Below are 16,884 nucleotides of genomic sequence, written 5' to 3'. Positions count from 1 at the left end.
GCATTCTCCATTCTTTGTATTTTTACATCTGTCTCTTGCATAGTTTTTATAATGGTTTTGAACTCAGCCATTTTTGTTTCCATTAAAATATTCCTTATCTACCATCTTTTTTTTGTTTTTTACCTTGTACTTTTTCTTGTATTTCTTTATCTTCTTCATCTTCTTTCTCTTGCTCCATTTCTTGGCTCCGTATTGACCTTGCTTCTATTGTTGCCTTCTCCGCAGCTTCTCCCATTATAGAGTCAGCATCCTGCTGTCGGTATCCATTCCCTTCGGCGTCTCCTTTACTATGCGTACCATGACTCCTCGCGCATGTGTTCTGGCATTTCTTTTTCTTGCTCTGCAACTCAGCGTTCCAGACCGCCCCATGTGACATGGCCCCCGGGCTGCCCGCTTACCGCCTTCGCAGCTCAGGCCATCCTGTTCGGGAGAGCTCCCGAACAGCGGATTCCAGTAAGGCCTTCCTCTTTATTTTTCCTGGTGATTTCTTCACCTCTTCTTTACTTGTAGATTTTTCTTTCTTTGGAGCCATCTTCAGTTTCTTATACTGTTTATCTTACAAGTTTTTTATGTTTTACATCTCAGCTTTGTTTTTCAACTTTCTCTATGGAGGGCTGGTTTTTCCTAACCAGCCACTACTCCATTATGAGACCACCCCCCATGGTGTGGATCCTTGCTGATTGCTGCTGCTCTCCAATAGCAGCGTCCCCTGTAGATTTTTCTCAATGGTGGAGAGAATTTTCCCTGAGATGTCCTGGGCAGTGTCCACTATCTTTTGCCAGGCTTTCTGCTCAGGGGTTTTGGGGTCCCCATGTCAGACCATGATGCAGCTGGTCAGCATTTTTTACACCATACATCTGTAGAAATTTGCCAAGGTTTCTGATATCATACCAAACCTCCACAAACTCCTGAAGAAGTAGAAGTGCTGATATGTTTTCTTCACAATTCTGTTGTGTGTTGGGTCCAAGAAAGATCCTCCGAGATAGAGACTCCCAAGAACTTAAATTTGTACTACTACATGACAATAAAGGAATCTTGAATCTTAATTTTAGGTAACCCCTATCCCCATCTGATCTGTTTTCATCCCTTCTTTTACTACTTCTGTGCTTTTTTTCTAACTTTTCTTTCTCCTTTTTCCCTTCCTAATGGCTTCTCCCTTCACCTGTCTCTCCATCACTCGTACCTTGTGTCCTGTACTCTTTCACCTATGGGCCCCTCGCCCAGTTCATTTTCCCTTTATTTCATCTATTCTATCATCTTGATGAAGGGCTAAGACTTGAAATGACCACTGACCATTTGTGCCCATGGACGCTGTCTAACCTGCAGTTTCTCCAGCAAAGTTTTGTCTGCTGTGTTTAAGTAAGCTTGGCAGAATCTTGCAGGGCTGAACTTCCATACAACAGCATTGTCAGCAGGGGAACTGTCAAGATGCAAGAGGCTGAAAATGATACAAGATTTACGAAAATGAAAATATTGATCAGTAAAAGAACAGGGTATTGCAAGGCTTTTGTTGACCTTGCATCTCATTTGCAAGATTTTTTGAAGATTGCTTTAAATGTAATTATATCAAACTAGTAAGTCGTCTTCTTCTGGCCCTCCAGCTCATTGGATGTTGATGGTTCCTTTCAGTCACTTTGTGAGGTTTGGTATGAGGATACCCCATTCCTCAGAAATGAAGAACGCGTGTGACAATGGATTTAAATAAGATGGGGTTGCACAGGTCCAGACCCACCCTCTCAACATCCCCTCCCAGATCCAGCGGCGTGGTGAGGTCCAAGATGGTTGGGGGAAGTTCTGTCGCAGTGAATGGTTAGACCAAGCATTGATGCAAAGGATGCCCTTTCTGCGCTTCACGACACGTATTTGCTAGATAGCCGCTGACCCTATGAGAGGATTCATCTGCCCTTTGACAGGTCTTGCTTTTCATCCTGCAGGTTGTCTAGCCACCCTCCTCACCAGGCAAGCCTGGTGGGTGAGCTGATTTAGTCGCCAACCACCTGACCATGTAACAGGTTACATGGAACCAGTAGCACTGAGATGAGTGAACTGACCTGTCCTAGTAAGTACCCAATGATGGAACATCAAACTGCATTATATTTTCCCTTCACTCTCTGTAAGTATTTTATTTCTCACGGATTAGAGAAAAGCCGATTGCGTCGCAAGAGCCAGTCAATTATATTGTAATTGTTAGACCAACTGGGAACAAGGAAATTAAAACAGCTGATATAATGTAAAGCAATGGAAAAATGCCAGGAATGAAATTGAATGATAGAGAGATGGAGTGGATGACTAGTCAGAAGCTTGGATTCAACATTGAGTTAAAATCAATGACAAAAAAAAGTGAACTTGATATCTGAGGTGATAGTTGCAAAAGCTTTAGATTTTCAAGGAAACTGTTCTGTGATTCACTCTGTTCAAAAGGCCACAGGAGCATGCCACCCTCAAGTCTAGATTATAAATGACCCCAGATGCACCAGTGTATTCAGGTCTTAAATGCATTTGGGATTTTCCGCAAGCAAATCACTGTTCAGGGACAAAAAGGAGAACACTGGTGGAACTCAGTTAGTTGCAGCATTTTGAGTGGAGAACCCTGCATCTGGACTGCGAGGGAAGTGGAAAGATTTAGGAGTAAAACTCAAGATACCATGATTGAAGTAAAAGCATAATAGTGGAGAAATTCAGCAGGTCAAACAGTGTACTTTACATAGCAAAGATAAAGATACATAATCAATGTTTTGGGCTTGAGCACTTCAAGGTATGAACAAAATGTTGGCAGGCGCCCAAACAAAATGATGGTGGGGAAGAGCGCAGTCCCACAGGCAGGAGGTAATAGGTAGATAAGGGAGGGAGGACCCTTCTGCAAGCAAGGGGAGAGGGAATGGCTCTGTGAATGGAGAGAGAAGGGGGTGGAGAGCTGAAGGAAAGTAAACAGAGGGGTGGGGAAGAGAGGGAGAACGGGGAATAGCAGAAACCAAAGAAGTTGATGTTAATGCCATCTGGTTGCAGAGTACCCAATGGAATATTAGGTGTTGAGACAGTTCGGAACATAAGTGATGGCTAGTGATGTCGACTCCCCAAACAAACAAAATGGTATGATAACTAAGCTTTAAGTATGCATGTACAGGACAAATGGTGTGGTGAATGTCTGTCAAGCTGCCTGTCTCCCCTCTGGTGAGCCTTGCTTTACTAACATTGGGTGTGCATTATCTTAAGGACACTCCCCTTGGGTATAACTGTGAATGCACCTATTGTCTTTCTTTATTGAACCATGAGTTTCTGCTAATAAAAGCCATGATTATTGTTTGACCACATCGTCTTTGTCTACGTCATCAACTGGCACTTCAATTTTATTAGCAGAAATGGATGCAGCCCTCAAGCCAGAGCGGCTGATAATCGACCAGTCGGCCATGAGGGCCAGAGAAATTTTCAACCACTGGGTTGCTTGTTTCGATAACTACATGGCTCGAAACAACGTGGTCGATGAGGCGATACAGTGGGGCCACCTGAACTCTCTGGTGGGTGAGGTCCCTTTCACCGTAACGCAAGGAGCTACCACTCTGGCTATAGCCCGGGAACGTCTGACTGCTTGCTATGCAGCGCCACGGAACGTGGTTCTTCCTCGACACCAGTTGCTGACTAGATGCCAGAAACCCGGGGAAAGTGATGCTGCCTATGCACTGGCCCTCGACTCGCTGGCAAACAAATATGGTGTCAGGGCAGTCCATGTGCAACAACACCACAATGCCTTGAAGCTGGATGCTTCTGTTTACGGGATTGACTCTAGTTACATCCGACAGAGGCTGCTGGAGACGGAGCCCTTGACCTATAATCGGGCAGTCACTCGAGCCAAAACACTGAGAAGTACCATGTGATCCAGTGAAATGCTAGAAACCGAAAAGAACACATCCAGGAGTGCTGGAACCCCGAAGGAAAGAAAAGGGCAAACTCCTGAAAAATGCTGCTTCTGTGATGAGAGCTGGCACCCCAGAAAAAAGTGCCCAGCTCAATTTGCTACCTGCAGCTATTGTGGGAAACTCTGTCTCTTTGCTAAAGCATGTTAGCCGAAAAGTACTCCCACTGATAAGAAGAACAAGAGAAGCACCAAGAAAATGCATCCTGGAGCTGCAGGAAACTGTGAAAAGGGGGAATCTTCAGACGAGCAGGCTGAATCGACTTCAAATGACGGCGAGGTGAGATCTCCGTTGATAGCTCAATTGACTGTAAAGCTTGGGGTCAAGTAAAGCTTGTAAAGCTTGCTCTTTATTATGCTGGAGCTCTGCTCTGTGTTACTGGGGTTAGATATTCAATCTCAGATGAACAGTGTAGTGTTAAATTTCAGTGGGCCACTACCCACACTTACCATCCCCCACGCTAGTTACTGCAGTCTGTCTGCATTAATCAAAGCTCCTTCCCTTTTCAGTGATTTATCCCGAGTGTCAGCCGATTGCCACTAGGAGCCGTTCTTACAACAAAGAGGATCGTGAGTTTATCAAAGTGGAGACTCAGAGACTGCTTAAAGAGGGAGTAATTGAACCAACTGAGAGTCCGTGGTGGGCCCAAGTGGTAGTCGTGAAAAATCACACTCAGAGACGACTGGCTATTGATTACAGCCAGACAATCAACAATGCGTGTGCCATGTATTTGACCACTCTCTAATCTGTCCAAGTCACCCTGCATTCTCTTGAAATGTTCCTCACAGCTCACACTGCCATCCTGGTTCGTATCTTCTGCAAATGTAGAGATAATACATACGATGTCATCAATAATTATGGGAATTCTTTTTTGAGGAGCCAAGCCGGGAAAGGAATATTTTTGACTCTGTAACTTCCTGCACTTCTTTGAATGGTGCAAAGAAATACATCAACATTTTGACGAGTCAAAATGATAAAGTGGGCATTTTCCACACCAGCCATTCTCAACCTTTTAACGGCTATGACCCCCCCCCCCCCCCCGCACCCCGAGGACTCTGCTCAAAGTTTATGAGCTCCCATCCCTGTGAAGCAGTCAAGTTTGGGTTTCTTCCATACTTCTCCCCAACATTGATGTTAGTTGAAGTGAAAACAAAACAAGGCTTTTACTTAAATGTGCTGTGAACCCCCCCATTGAGAATAGCTGCTGTACAGATTATGCATTTTTAGAATATTTTGAGTTTTGTTTTCATACTTTATTTGGTGTACTTATGCAATAGTATGAATTAGACAACTGTAATAATGGAATTTGTACGTTGATGTATTTTTATGAGAATATTTTATACGTTTATATTTGAATGTGTCGGACTCTGGCTTTACCCTACCCTCAATTTGGTCTATGTGTCGTCTGAGTCCAGCATGCTCGTTGAATGAAGTGATAGGAGAAGGTATTCGGTTTCACAATCAGTTTATTACATAGCACAAGAATAAAGCTTAACAGAGCTCAGGTTCAGTGGTTAGTTCATAGGTCACCTGCTCAGTGAGCTATTCCCCAAGACTGACTCCTACTGTCCAGTCTCTTCTGTTATATCGATCAACATTGTTACACTTCATTCATCGAGCACGCTGGACTCAGACGACACATAGACCAAATTCTTTGATAGACTCCTTGCATAAAATTTATCTCAAGCAATTATCTATGGTGCCGACTTCCCAACTTAATCCCCCGGGCCAGAACATTCTGTTGTTTTAATCAACACCTCCCGTGTACCCTTAAGACTCCTCATTCCTACACAAGTGGTTTACTCATTTTGTTTTACTCTGACATTCTCAGTCACGGTACTCTTATCACTTATCCTTGCAATACACTCATCTTCCCGTCACTGGCCTGTTTCAGAATAAATCGCTATGGTTCCTCCAACCTCATCCCGTCTAACTTCTCCTATCTGCTACCCTGTTACTCCCCTGTGTGTTTTTGATGTTTTCTCTCCGGTCTTGTGCTTTCCAATGAGCAGTGCAACCTTGGGGATGAAAGTATTTTCTCTCTTTGTATTTGGAGGCAGCAAATTCTACACATACTATAATCAGCCAACTTTTCTACATACTGCAGCTGTTCCTTAATTGCATTAATATTTCCCCTAAACTGTCTAATAGAAGTAAATAGTAAATTGTTAATGGATTAATGAATAGGACATGGGTATATTTTCCATGATTACTTAACCCCTTGGTTCCAACAAATAGGAGAACTATTTTTTTCCATTGATCCACTGGAAGATACTTTATTATTTACAAAAAGGGAAACAATTTTGTCTTGCAACAGTGGGTCAACAACTTCTTGCATCGTTTCAAAAGAAATGGGTCAAACTTGACTGTCGCAGGAACTGCAACCAAGTGGAACTATTAATTTGCACGATAAATTCCGGATTGAGTCCCTGGGGCTGCAGCTCACAGCCGAATCTCAGAAAGCCCACACTGTCGTGGGTTCTAAACTGCGCGTGCGTCGAAAGGGGCCAGGACGCGGAAGTAGCTGCTTCCTTGGCTCTCAGTGGAAAATTCTGAATGAGTCATGTTTTTATAGGTTGGACGTTAAATGCATTTCACCTTTAATGCATTAAAGCGCCCCTATTGTTGCATTCAAGCTGCTCTTTAGCGGTCGAGGTGGAAGAGTGGTTGGATTTCCCCACCCCCGTACCTGTCCCAGATGGAGCAAGGTGTAGCCAGTTCTGTGGGACTTGCCATCGCTGTGTTATCCAGCTTCATGAATGGCTCCACTTTCGTTCTGCAGAGGAAAGGCATCCTTCGTGCTGAGAGCAGAGGTGTGTAAACACATTCCCCACCCACAATCCCAATCCCATTCGCAAAATTTCAACTGCTTTAGGGGTTTTTTTTTGTGTGTGTGAACTGTATCATTATTGCACCAATATCAGTTTCTAACACAAAAACTTAAAGCAAGTTGCATAATGGACACATTTTCACCAAACATTTCATGGTCACTTTTGAACAGTGTTGGTGAATTTGATAAACCAACTCAATGGATTCAGCAATGTGCAAATTGGTGTGAACCAAACTTTTAGGTGGATAGAAAAGAGAGCCAAAAGGTATAATTGGTGTCCACAGGAGTGAAAGCAGTCCTAAGCAAAATAAATAAGCTAATACAAGCTGGTTTAACTTCTCTATTTTTTACCTATTTATTTTCCATGACTTTTTTGCCAGTCTCTTTGAGGCTGCTGGTTGCTTGAATTCAGGATAACGTAGATTTTAGTATATTTGTTATGTTGGACTACAATGCTCGGAATGGTATTAGATTTATCATGTGAAATTGGGTACAAACAGTGGATCACTGATGGAACAACAGAGGGATTTGGGAGTGTTTTTGTTAAGGTGTGAATTGAATATGCCAAGATTGGGGACAGAATAACACCAGGATTGGGTGACCTTTTAACAAAATAACACTGTTTAAAATGGCTTTCAAATAAAAGCTTTTAATTTAGCCAGGTTGTGAAACCTAATTTTAACCCAGCTTCTGTAATTTTTTTTTAATGTAAAATTGAAACAAGTCAGTGTTTTTTGCATATCACGGGGCTTAAAGTTTAACAAAGGGAAACAAAGCAAAATTGATGAATTTGAATTAATTTCACAATGGAAGTCTCAAATATGAACCCACATATGAGGAAGTTCGGGCTTTTTGACGAAGTTGGATCCCCATTTGTGGTTACACTATATCTGAATGCATGTGGGCTGTTGCTCATACAAAACACATGATGCTTGTCTATCCAAGCCTATTAACAAAAGTGAGATTTGGTGTAGATAAGAAAATATGATGTAAAATATATATTTGTTCTTCAAACAAATATTCTCATTGTTGCTAAGGTTAACTATGCTTTGCCAAAGGCACAAGGTGTCCCTGTCTTGGCTATTAACAGACTTGACCAAGTGTCAGTGCAGAGGTGCTTGGAACAGCGTTTGGGTCCAGACCCAAATTATAATGCAACTTTCTTTTAAAAATCAATAAAACATGATTTTTAAAAAAAAAATGGTTGAGAAAATGTTAACTTTGTTCTTTTGATAGGAGCTTCCTATTTGACGGAATTAGTTTGGTGGACTGGAACTTTCGGAAGTAAGTGCCACTTTTTGAAATGTTCATCCCAACTTGGCAAACAATTGGTTGCTTCATTCTCTCTAACTCTGTGATCTGGGCTGCCTATAAAGTCGGTGTGTGTGGGCGGTAGGGTGGGCGTAGTGGTTAGTGCCACGCTGTTACAGCGCCAGCGATTGGGACCGGGGTTCAAATCCTGCGCTGTCTGTAAGGAGTTGGTATGTTCTCCCCATGGTTTTCCCTGGAGGTTTGGTTTCCTCCCACCGTTCTAAACGGTGGGGTTGTAGAGTAATTGGGTGCAATTGGGCTCATGGGCCGAAATGGCCTGTTACCATGTTGTATGTCTAAATTAAAAATTTTAATTTCACATTCCTTCCACCTTTGGTGACTAAGCCTTAACTATCTAAATGTCTAACATTATTTCTCATTAAAAATGCTCCCCATAATCTCTTTCCTTATCCAGCTATTGTTTTTCTTTCAGCGCCCCACCCCATCAGAAAGAGACCCTCTCCCATAATCTCTCCTCTGCTTTTCTTCTCTTCTACTCTCTCGCCTGTATCCACCTATGACCCCAATTTCCTATCATTTAGTCAAGTGTATTGTCATCTGATTATACAAATACAATCTGACAAAACATCGTTCTCCAGTCCTCTGTGCAAAACATTCAGATACACCACCAGACATAATACACACATACAGACAAACAATGCATATAAGGGACAACTAATTTATCGATACAAATAAATAAATGTGTTGATTCATGAATATGACAATCTTGGATGGTTTGAGTGAGCAGTTTCTTTGGTCATTCAGCCTTCTCACTACCTGTGAGAAGAAGCTGTTCCTCGGCCTGGTCGTGCTGGCTCTGACACTCTTGTATCTCTTTCCCGACGGGAGCAGCTGAATGATGCTGCGTGCAGGGTGGAAGAGGTCCTCAAAGATTTTGCACTCCCATTTCAGACAACAATCCTAGTAGATCGTGGTGGGGGTTGGGGGGGGGGGGGGGGGAGAGAAGAGGTAGGAGAGTTCAGTGATCCTCTCTCTGCCACTCTTATGGTCAATGTGGATTGACTTCTGATCCATTTTTTTCTGCAACAAAGATTTGTGATTAAATGTAGGGATTACCTGACCTTAATTTTTATTTTTACTGTCTGCCAAGACAGTAAACCTTAAAAGAAAATGTGTTGTACTGACGACTGCAATCGTTAGTGACTGAATGTTAACCAATTCCCTTAAAAATAATTCATTTTTGATGCATGCTAGGGAATTTTCTGAATTTGCGTTTTATCTATGGGGAACTTGATGACTAAAATCTGCCTTTGTGTTTTTTTGGGGGGAAAACTACAATTAATGTCTTTAAAAATCAGTGAAACATAACAAATATACTAAAATCTACGTTATCCTGAATTCAAGCAACCAGCAGCCTCAAGAGACTGGCAAAAAAGTCATGGAAAATAAATAGGTAAAAAAGAGAAGTTTAAAAGTGGCGCCCCCTTGTGGTCAGTTCTCCGATCAGCGCAGCACGCAATCTCAAGCAACCGAAAAATTCACTTATTAGGCATCTACCAGTCCCCATAGGTGCCGGCTAACGGGTTTTACAATTAACTGTAAATTAGTCTATGTTAGGAAATGACTGGCCTTTTAGAAGCAATGTATTCCATTGACAATACAATTTTATAGTGTGTCTTCATTCGGAATCTGCCACCAGTAGGCCTACATTCAAAGGCTTGAAGACTGAAATTGATCACATTTGGTGTTTGGCCTACAGTGATATTTCATTGCTGTCTTATTTTTAACATCCTTATGCTTAGCCTTCTAATGTCTGAACACATTTTTTGTTTTATAAGTAAATTAATATTATGATTTTCTCCTTGTTACAGTGGGACTAGGTCAAATAGGAAATTTCTTGGCCTATAACACCGCTCCTGCTGCATTAGTGACTCCATTAGGAGCCCTTGGTGTGCCATTTGGGTAATATCTTTATTTGACTTGTATGTTTATGTTGACATGTAGCATGGAATTTTATTTCCCATTGAAGCTTAAGCTCCTTTCACACTGGCACTTTAACCCAGTAATTAACCATCAATCTACCAGATAACATGCCAGTGTGAATGCTTGCGAACCTGCACACAGGGGTCAAATCACCTGGCAGATGAACCACCTAAGAAGTTTGTATCATTGCCGATTCGTTTTGAATTGGTGTACCGGTTCGTCCAGTGTGAATGGGATAGGGGGTACGCCAGGTCCGATTAGTGAGGATAGTTGGCCCCCTTGCTCTGCGATGCCGGGTGGTGAATGCGAAAGGGCTCAGAGAACCGGTTAACATCGATCCAGTGTGAACGGCTGTACAGGTATTTTAAAATGGTTCATTGAACCACCAATTTAGCAGTTCGCCAACGTGAAAGGGACTTTATTGTGGGGCTACAGTGGTATTCTGGCTAAATGTTTTACTGGTTCATGAATTGTTATGCAACTCTACCTCTGCGAATTTATCGGTATCCGCAGTGACTGGTTCAAACTTTAAATGCTTGATGACGAAGTTACTCTCTCCTTCCAAAGCCTAGTGTGAAACTACTGGATTGTCACACTATTCAATGCTTAGCATCTCAAAAGCTGTAATGTAATTTTTTCCAACTTGGTGTGAATCCAGTGAACCATTTGGGCTCAATAATTTTGGCAATACCTGTTTAGAACTCAACAATAGTGCAGGAATCTGGTCATTTCTTCATTAATAAGCTTTTAAGAAATGTTTGTGGGTGGGCGTCACATTCTACCTTGATGTTTTCCAGTTCACTCTTGGCTTCTTACATGTTGCAAGAGAAACTAAACTTGTTGGGCAAACTGGGATGTCTCCTGAGCTGTGCAGGATCGGTTGTGCTGGTCATCCATGCTCCGAAGACAGATAATATAACATCAAGGGTGCAACTTGAAGAGAAACTTTTAGATCCAGGTAAAGTTGAATTTGTTAATATTGTTGTCAAGCAACTTGGGGGGACATTATATTCTTTTGGGTGTTATTGTGTATTAATACAAGTTAGAAACAATGGATTGGTGAAACCTAATACTAGCCATTGAGTTGTTTTAAGTTCAAGTATTTATCATCCGATTGTACCAGTACAACTCAATGAAGCAGCTTTCTTGTGTCCACCGTGCAAGCACGTACAGACATAACCCACAAATAGACAAGTTCAGAACATATTTACTTATTTAAAATAAATATTGTTAATATATAGTGGAGTTTTTTGGACAGTTGTTTTAGCAGTTCACCAGCCATTTGGCAGGCGCTCTGCATTGGGAAGAAGCTGTTTCTCAGCCTGGAGGTACTGGCTCTGATACTCCTGTATCTCTTTCCCGATGGGAGTAGCTCGATGATGCTATGTGCGGGGTGGTAGGGAGTCCTTAATGATTTTTCCAAGCCATCTTTAAACTATGATCCCAGTAAATCACATTGAACTCAAGCCCCTGACCTCCTACGGATGCTGCGAGACTTGCTGAGTTCTTCCAGCATTTCTGTGTTTTTACTACAGTCACAGCGACTGCAGACTTTTGAGTTTCACTCCCCCTTCCCCACTTCCAAGAGCACTAATGGGATATTTTTGAGAAATTTTGTGTTTTTTTTTTTGTTGTCAAATTTACAACCTTGGGTGTGTTAGTCGTTTGTTTTATCAGTAATGTTTGTCATTGCGGACCACCTGCAACAAATTCACGGAGCACCAGGTTGAAAAAATACTGCCTTACTTAAGAGCTAGGAAATCGGGTGGTTTTAAAAACATTGAGATTTATTGTTTTATTTTCTTCTTCCTTTGCAGTGTTTCTTGGATATGTCTGCATTGTCCTAGCACTCCTTGTATTGCTAATCTTCTGGATTGCACCTGCCCATGGTTCTACCAACATTCTAACCTACATTGGTATTTGCTCATTACTGGGGACCTTCACCGTGCCCAGCAGTAAAGGCATTGGCTTGGCTGCTCAAGATGCATTTAGCGGCAGTCTGTTAAATCAAAGGGCCCTGTGCCTTTGTATAATTCTGCTGCTCACACTGGTTTGCAGTATTTTTCTTCAGTTTATCTACATTAACAAGGCACTGCAGTACTTTGATTCCTCCCTGTTTGGTGCTGTCTACTATGTGGTTTTCACAGTTTTAGTCACATTAGCGTCTGGAATCCTCTTCCAGGAGTGGAGTGATGTCACTTTTGTCAACTTTCTTGGAATGCTGTGTGGATTTATCACCGTTTCTGTTGGGATCATCCTACTGCAGGTGTTCAAGGAATTCAGCATCTCTGCAACCGACTTGAGAAAAGTCACGTCAAAGAAGCACTGAAGCAGTTCAGTTTGTGGTCAGCGAGGGCATCAGAACAGCAATGAATGTTGTACAGGGTTTCTTGTCATGTGAGTAAATACAACAGGCACACGCACCAAAATTCTTACCTGCTGCAGCCAAGCAGGTGCATCGGGTCCACCAACCACAGTGTGCAGTGCGTCTGGCGTAGTGGTTGGCACAACTCCTTTACAGCACAAACAATCGGTACTGGGGTTCGAATCCCGTGCTGTCTGTATATTCTCCCTATGGGTTTTCCCTGGGAGCTCAGTTCAAAGCGGTCCAGGGGTGCAGGTCAAGTGGGTGTAAATTGGGCAGCACAGATTCATGGCCGTGTACGTTTAAAAATTTAATAGGATATATTAAATTACTGCCATGTGCCATGAGGCAAAGGGATACCAAACAAAAAAAAACATACAGTTGCAGTGACTGGAAAAAAAACCTGAACTTTGCAGAACATTTCACTTTTATCATGTTTTTGGAATTTAAATGACTTGTTTGTCATGCAGGTATTATCCAGGCTCATACAGCCTGGAGTGAAATAACAATGAATAAAATAAATAGATCAACTTCACTGGACAACAAAGATTTTTGCTTTCTGAACACTTTTGGGTGTATTTTATTGATTTTGGGCTGCTGATCAGGAAAATCACCTTAAAAGTTTCCTTTCAAGTACCGTTTTTCGATATAACCAATTTTCATAATTTCCTGTTGTATTTTAAGCCTACTTCAAGTATTCAAATTTTCTTGGACTTCTTCCCTGCTGATCTTGGTGCAGTCAGTGGCGAACTTGGTGAAAGGTCCGTTCAAGAGTCTGATAACATTAGGAAAGTAAGTTGGTATGATAAATCTGTTCCATTGTCATCCGCAAACCAGTTTCTTTGGGTTGCTTCACATTGTCCTTTACCTGCATTCACATTCCTCCTCTCACCATGGTCTATTAGAAAGTTGCTCAGAAGATGGGATAATCCAAGCTACTGACAAAACTGCAGGATCCCGGGGGCTCCGGTTTCTTCCCACCGTTCTAAATGTACTGGGGGTGTAGGTTAATTGGGTGGCATGGAATTGTGGGCTGAAATGGCCTGTTACCATGCTGTATGTCTAAAAATTTAAATCTTTGTTTCTTTTAGGAGTAATGAACCAAGTGATTGTGAGTATTGTGTTCAGTCCTGGTCACCTCATTGTAGGAAGGATGTGGAAGCTATGGAGAGGTGATTTACCAGGATGTTGCCTGGATTAGAAAACGTGTCTTATGAGGCAAGGTTAGCAGAGCTGGGACTTTTCTCTTTGGAGTGTAGAAGGATGAGAGGAGACTAATCGAGGTCTACAAGATTCTGAAAGGCATAGATAAGGTGGACAGTCAATTCCTTTTTCCCAGGCAGGAGTAGCAAACACCAGGGGACATTTCTACAAAGTGAAGGGAGGAAAGTTTAGGGGAGACATCAGGGATAAATTTTTACACAAGAATTGTGGGTGCCTGGAATGCCTTGTCAGGATGGTGGTGGAGGCTGAAACATTAGGGACACTTAAGAGACGAGTGGATTAAAGAAGAACAGAGGGTTACTAGGTAGGACGGGTTTAGTACTTTTGTTTTGGTAGGAATATATAGGTTGGCATAACATCGAGGGCCAAAGGACCTGTACTGTGCTGTAATGTTCTATGTGATTGTTGTGTATTTCCCTCCCACCACCACCATCTGCCCTTGTTACTAAGTGGAGACTTGCATCCAGAAATTTCACAGATATGCACCACTAGATTGTTGCCCAGACTCAACTTTTCAAATGTTTGCTGAATAACCAAAAGTTAGACAATAATTCTTGAAGGTTAAAAGGAAATCCCCAATGTGTTGGTATTTGAACATTAGCCCAAGTTTACCCTTTCAGTTTATGTCAGACATGCTACTTTAAATACAATACTGAAATCTCATCATGTGAGTTTGAGTACTGTAATTGCCTTTGTGAGCTTTATTTTGGACCTTCAGAAGTTGAATTGTTTGCTTTTTTTGAACACTGAATTATATGCAACTGCTGAACTGAAGAACCGATCTTTTGTGGGGGGGGGGGGGCATTCTGTGAATTAGGAGTGTTATTGTTCGAAGCAAACAGCCACGTTGGTCAGTGAACTGGTGCAAATTCAGAACGTTATTAAAATAGCACGACTGCTGTGAAATTCCTGGCACCTTGAATGAAGGGAGGACTAAAATGTGTTTTTAGTGGATGGATTGATATTTCTGGATTTTTCAAAGTTGCACGTTTGGTCAAGTTCAACATTTGGTCAAGGTTGGATAGATTTCTGCCTCGTAGGGGAATTAAGGGGTATGGGGGGAAAAGGCAGGTAGGTGGAGATCAGCCATGATGTCATTGAATGGCAGAGCAGACATGACTGGCCAGATGGCTACTCCTGCTCCTATTTCTTATGTATAAATGAGCAATTCGTGTTTTGGGGAACAGATTGATGTGGCTGATCATCTGCTTTGAGATTGTGGTAACTCTAGAATGCAGCTTCTATGAGTCAATAGACAATAGGAGCTGGAGTAGACCATTTGGCCTGTCGGGCCAGCACCGCCATTTTAGATCATGGCTGATCATTACCATCAGTACCCCTTTCCAGCCTTATCCCCATAACCCTTAACTCCGTTATCCACAAGAGTCTTATCTAACTCTCTTTTGAACATAGTCAGCGAATCCGCCTCTACCACCCTCTGTGGCAGAGCATTCCACAGATTCACACTTATCTGGGTAAAAAAATGCTTTCTCATCTCCGTCCTAAAGGGCCTACCCTGTATTCTTAAACTATGCCCTCTAGTCCTCGTCTCCCCCATCATTGGGAACAAGTAATCCGACTTCACCCTGTCTATCCCCCTGATGATTTTGTATACCTCAATCATGTCCCCCCTCATCCTTCTAAACTCCAATGGATACAAGTCCAGTTTTTCTAGCCTTGCTGCATATGACAACCCTGCCATCCCTGGAACTAACCTTGTAAATCTGCGCTGCACACCCTCTATAGCTAGTATGTCCTTCCTCAAGTTTGAAGATCAAACTTTAGCTTTTGGAGTCACTGTGTTCCTGTACTGTCTTTCATGCATGAATGCATATTTGAGGCTTTAAAAATAAGATTCAGAATGGAATCTTGAAAATAACCACTTCATCTACATCTCCCTCACTGTCTTCTCACTGGTTCTTCCAAAAATGGAAGTTAAGATTTCCCACTCGGCGAACTTGTACTGAATACTGACTACTATCTCCAGTTTAATAAGTTGAAGCTCTTGTTCCGTTTTCCTTATACAGTAAAATCCCCGAAATTCAAGCAGCTGACAAAAAAATACAAAAGTTTAAAATTGGTGCCCCCTCGTGGTTAGTTCATCAGAGGTGCAGCATGGAATCTCAAGCAACTGGAAAATACACTTATCCGGCATCTACCATTCCCCATAGTTGCTGGATACCCGGCGTTTTACTGTATTTTAAAAATGAAGTATGTGACTAACATTAATTCTGTACAATAAAGTTTACTGATGCTCTGAGGCTATAAGAAATAGGAGCTGAAATAGACTATTCATTACCCACCTCCACCAATAACCTTGATGCTCTGGCTAATCAAGGATCTATCGATCTCTGCCTTAAAAACACCCAATGACTTGGCCTCGACAACTGCCTGTGGAAACAAATTAAACAGATTTACCACCCTCTGGCTAAAAACATTTTAAAATTTCAAACTGGTTCTTACAAACCTTTTTATTTTCATTTCAAGGATCTAACAAGAACTGTCAATTTCGTTCAGCTTTTTAAAAGTCTATAACCCCTGACAGTAATATTCATTAATTGGATATTGTCAAATAATGGATTCATTCATGGGATGTATGAGGTTCGAAAGAAATCTAACATTTAATCTGCTTGGAGTTGCAAACTAGTTACACTGGTTTTGTTTGAGAATTTAACATGCAGAAATTCATGAAAAATTTGAAATAGGCAGTGATCATTTATTAAACTAATGTAGATCCAATTTCTTTTTCAATATTTTTATTGGTTTTATCAATAAATGTTCCATTGGTACATAACAAAATATTAACAAATCTCATATAGCAATACAAATAGTGCTGAGACCTACATTACATTAAAAAGAAAGATAAAAAGAAAAGCACTAGACTAAATATCTAAACCAGTCTCCTCCCATTGGAGGCCTACTGACTAACACAAACAGTCCACTACTAAAAATAGAAAAAAGGAAGACAAACATTGGGTAAGAAAAAGAACAAAAACTAGTTAATCTTACTAATTTTGAAACTAATTAAGAGAAGAATCCCATAAAGTTAAGCTTCATTTCAGCAGTGGAACATCTAATTTTTTTTCCAAAGTCAGGCATGCCATCATCTCGGACAACCCATGTGTGGGAGGGACAGCATCTTTCCTTCTCATTAACATGGCCCTTCTTGTGATAAGGGAGGTGAGGGGAAAAACGTGGGATTGTGGAGCAGTCAGAATTAAACCAGAAGGCCTATTTATTCCAAAGATTTGGGATCAAATTAATACTAAGAATGAAAGACAAGGTGCGAAATACCACTT

General features: G+C 41.6%; 1 protein-coding gene across 1 annotated transcript; it reads left to right on the top strand.

Moving 5' to 3' along the window:
• The first annotated feature begins 6,498 nt into the window (after positions 1–6,498).
• On the top strand, positions 6,499–16,286 carry LOC138739588 (magnesium transporter NIPA1-like). The gene is made up of 6 exons (XM_069891923.1): positions 6,499–6,724; positions 7,978–8,025; positions 9,885–9,975; positions 10,794–10,954; positions 11,814–13,153; positions 15,613–16,286. Exons 1-5 carry the CDS (start codon positions 6,610–6,612, stop codon positions 12,323–12,325), a joined length of 927 nt encoding a protein of 308 aa, XP_069748024.1. The 5' UTR covers positions 6,499–6,609; the 3' UTR covers positions 12,326–13,153; positions 15,613–16,286.
• The last annotated feature ends 598 nt before the right edge of the window (positions 16,287–16,884 follow it).

This window comes from Narcine bancroftii, chromosome 7 (genome assembly GCF_036971445.1).
Source record: "Narcine bancroftii isolate sNarBan1 chromosome 7, sNarBan1.hap1, whole genome shotgun sequence".
Taxonomy (NCBI): domain Eukaryota; kingdom Metazoa; phylum Chordata; class Chondrichthyes; order Torpediniformes; family Narcinidae; genus Narcine; species Narcine bancroftii.
This window is presented reverse-complemented; position numbering and strand designations above follow the sequence as displayed.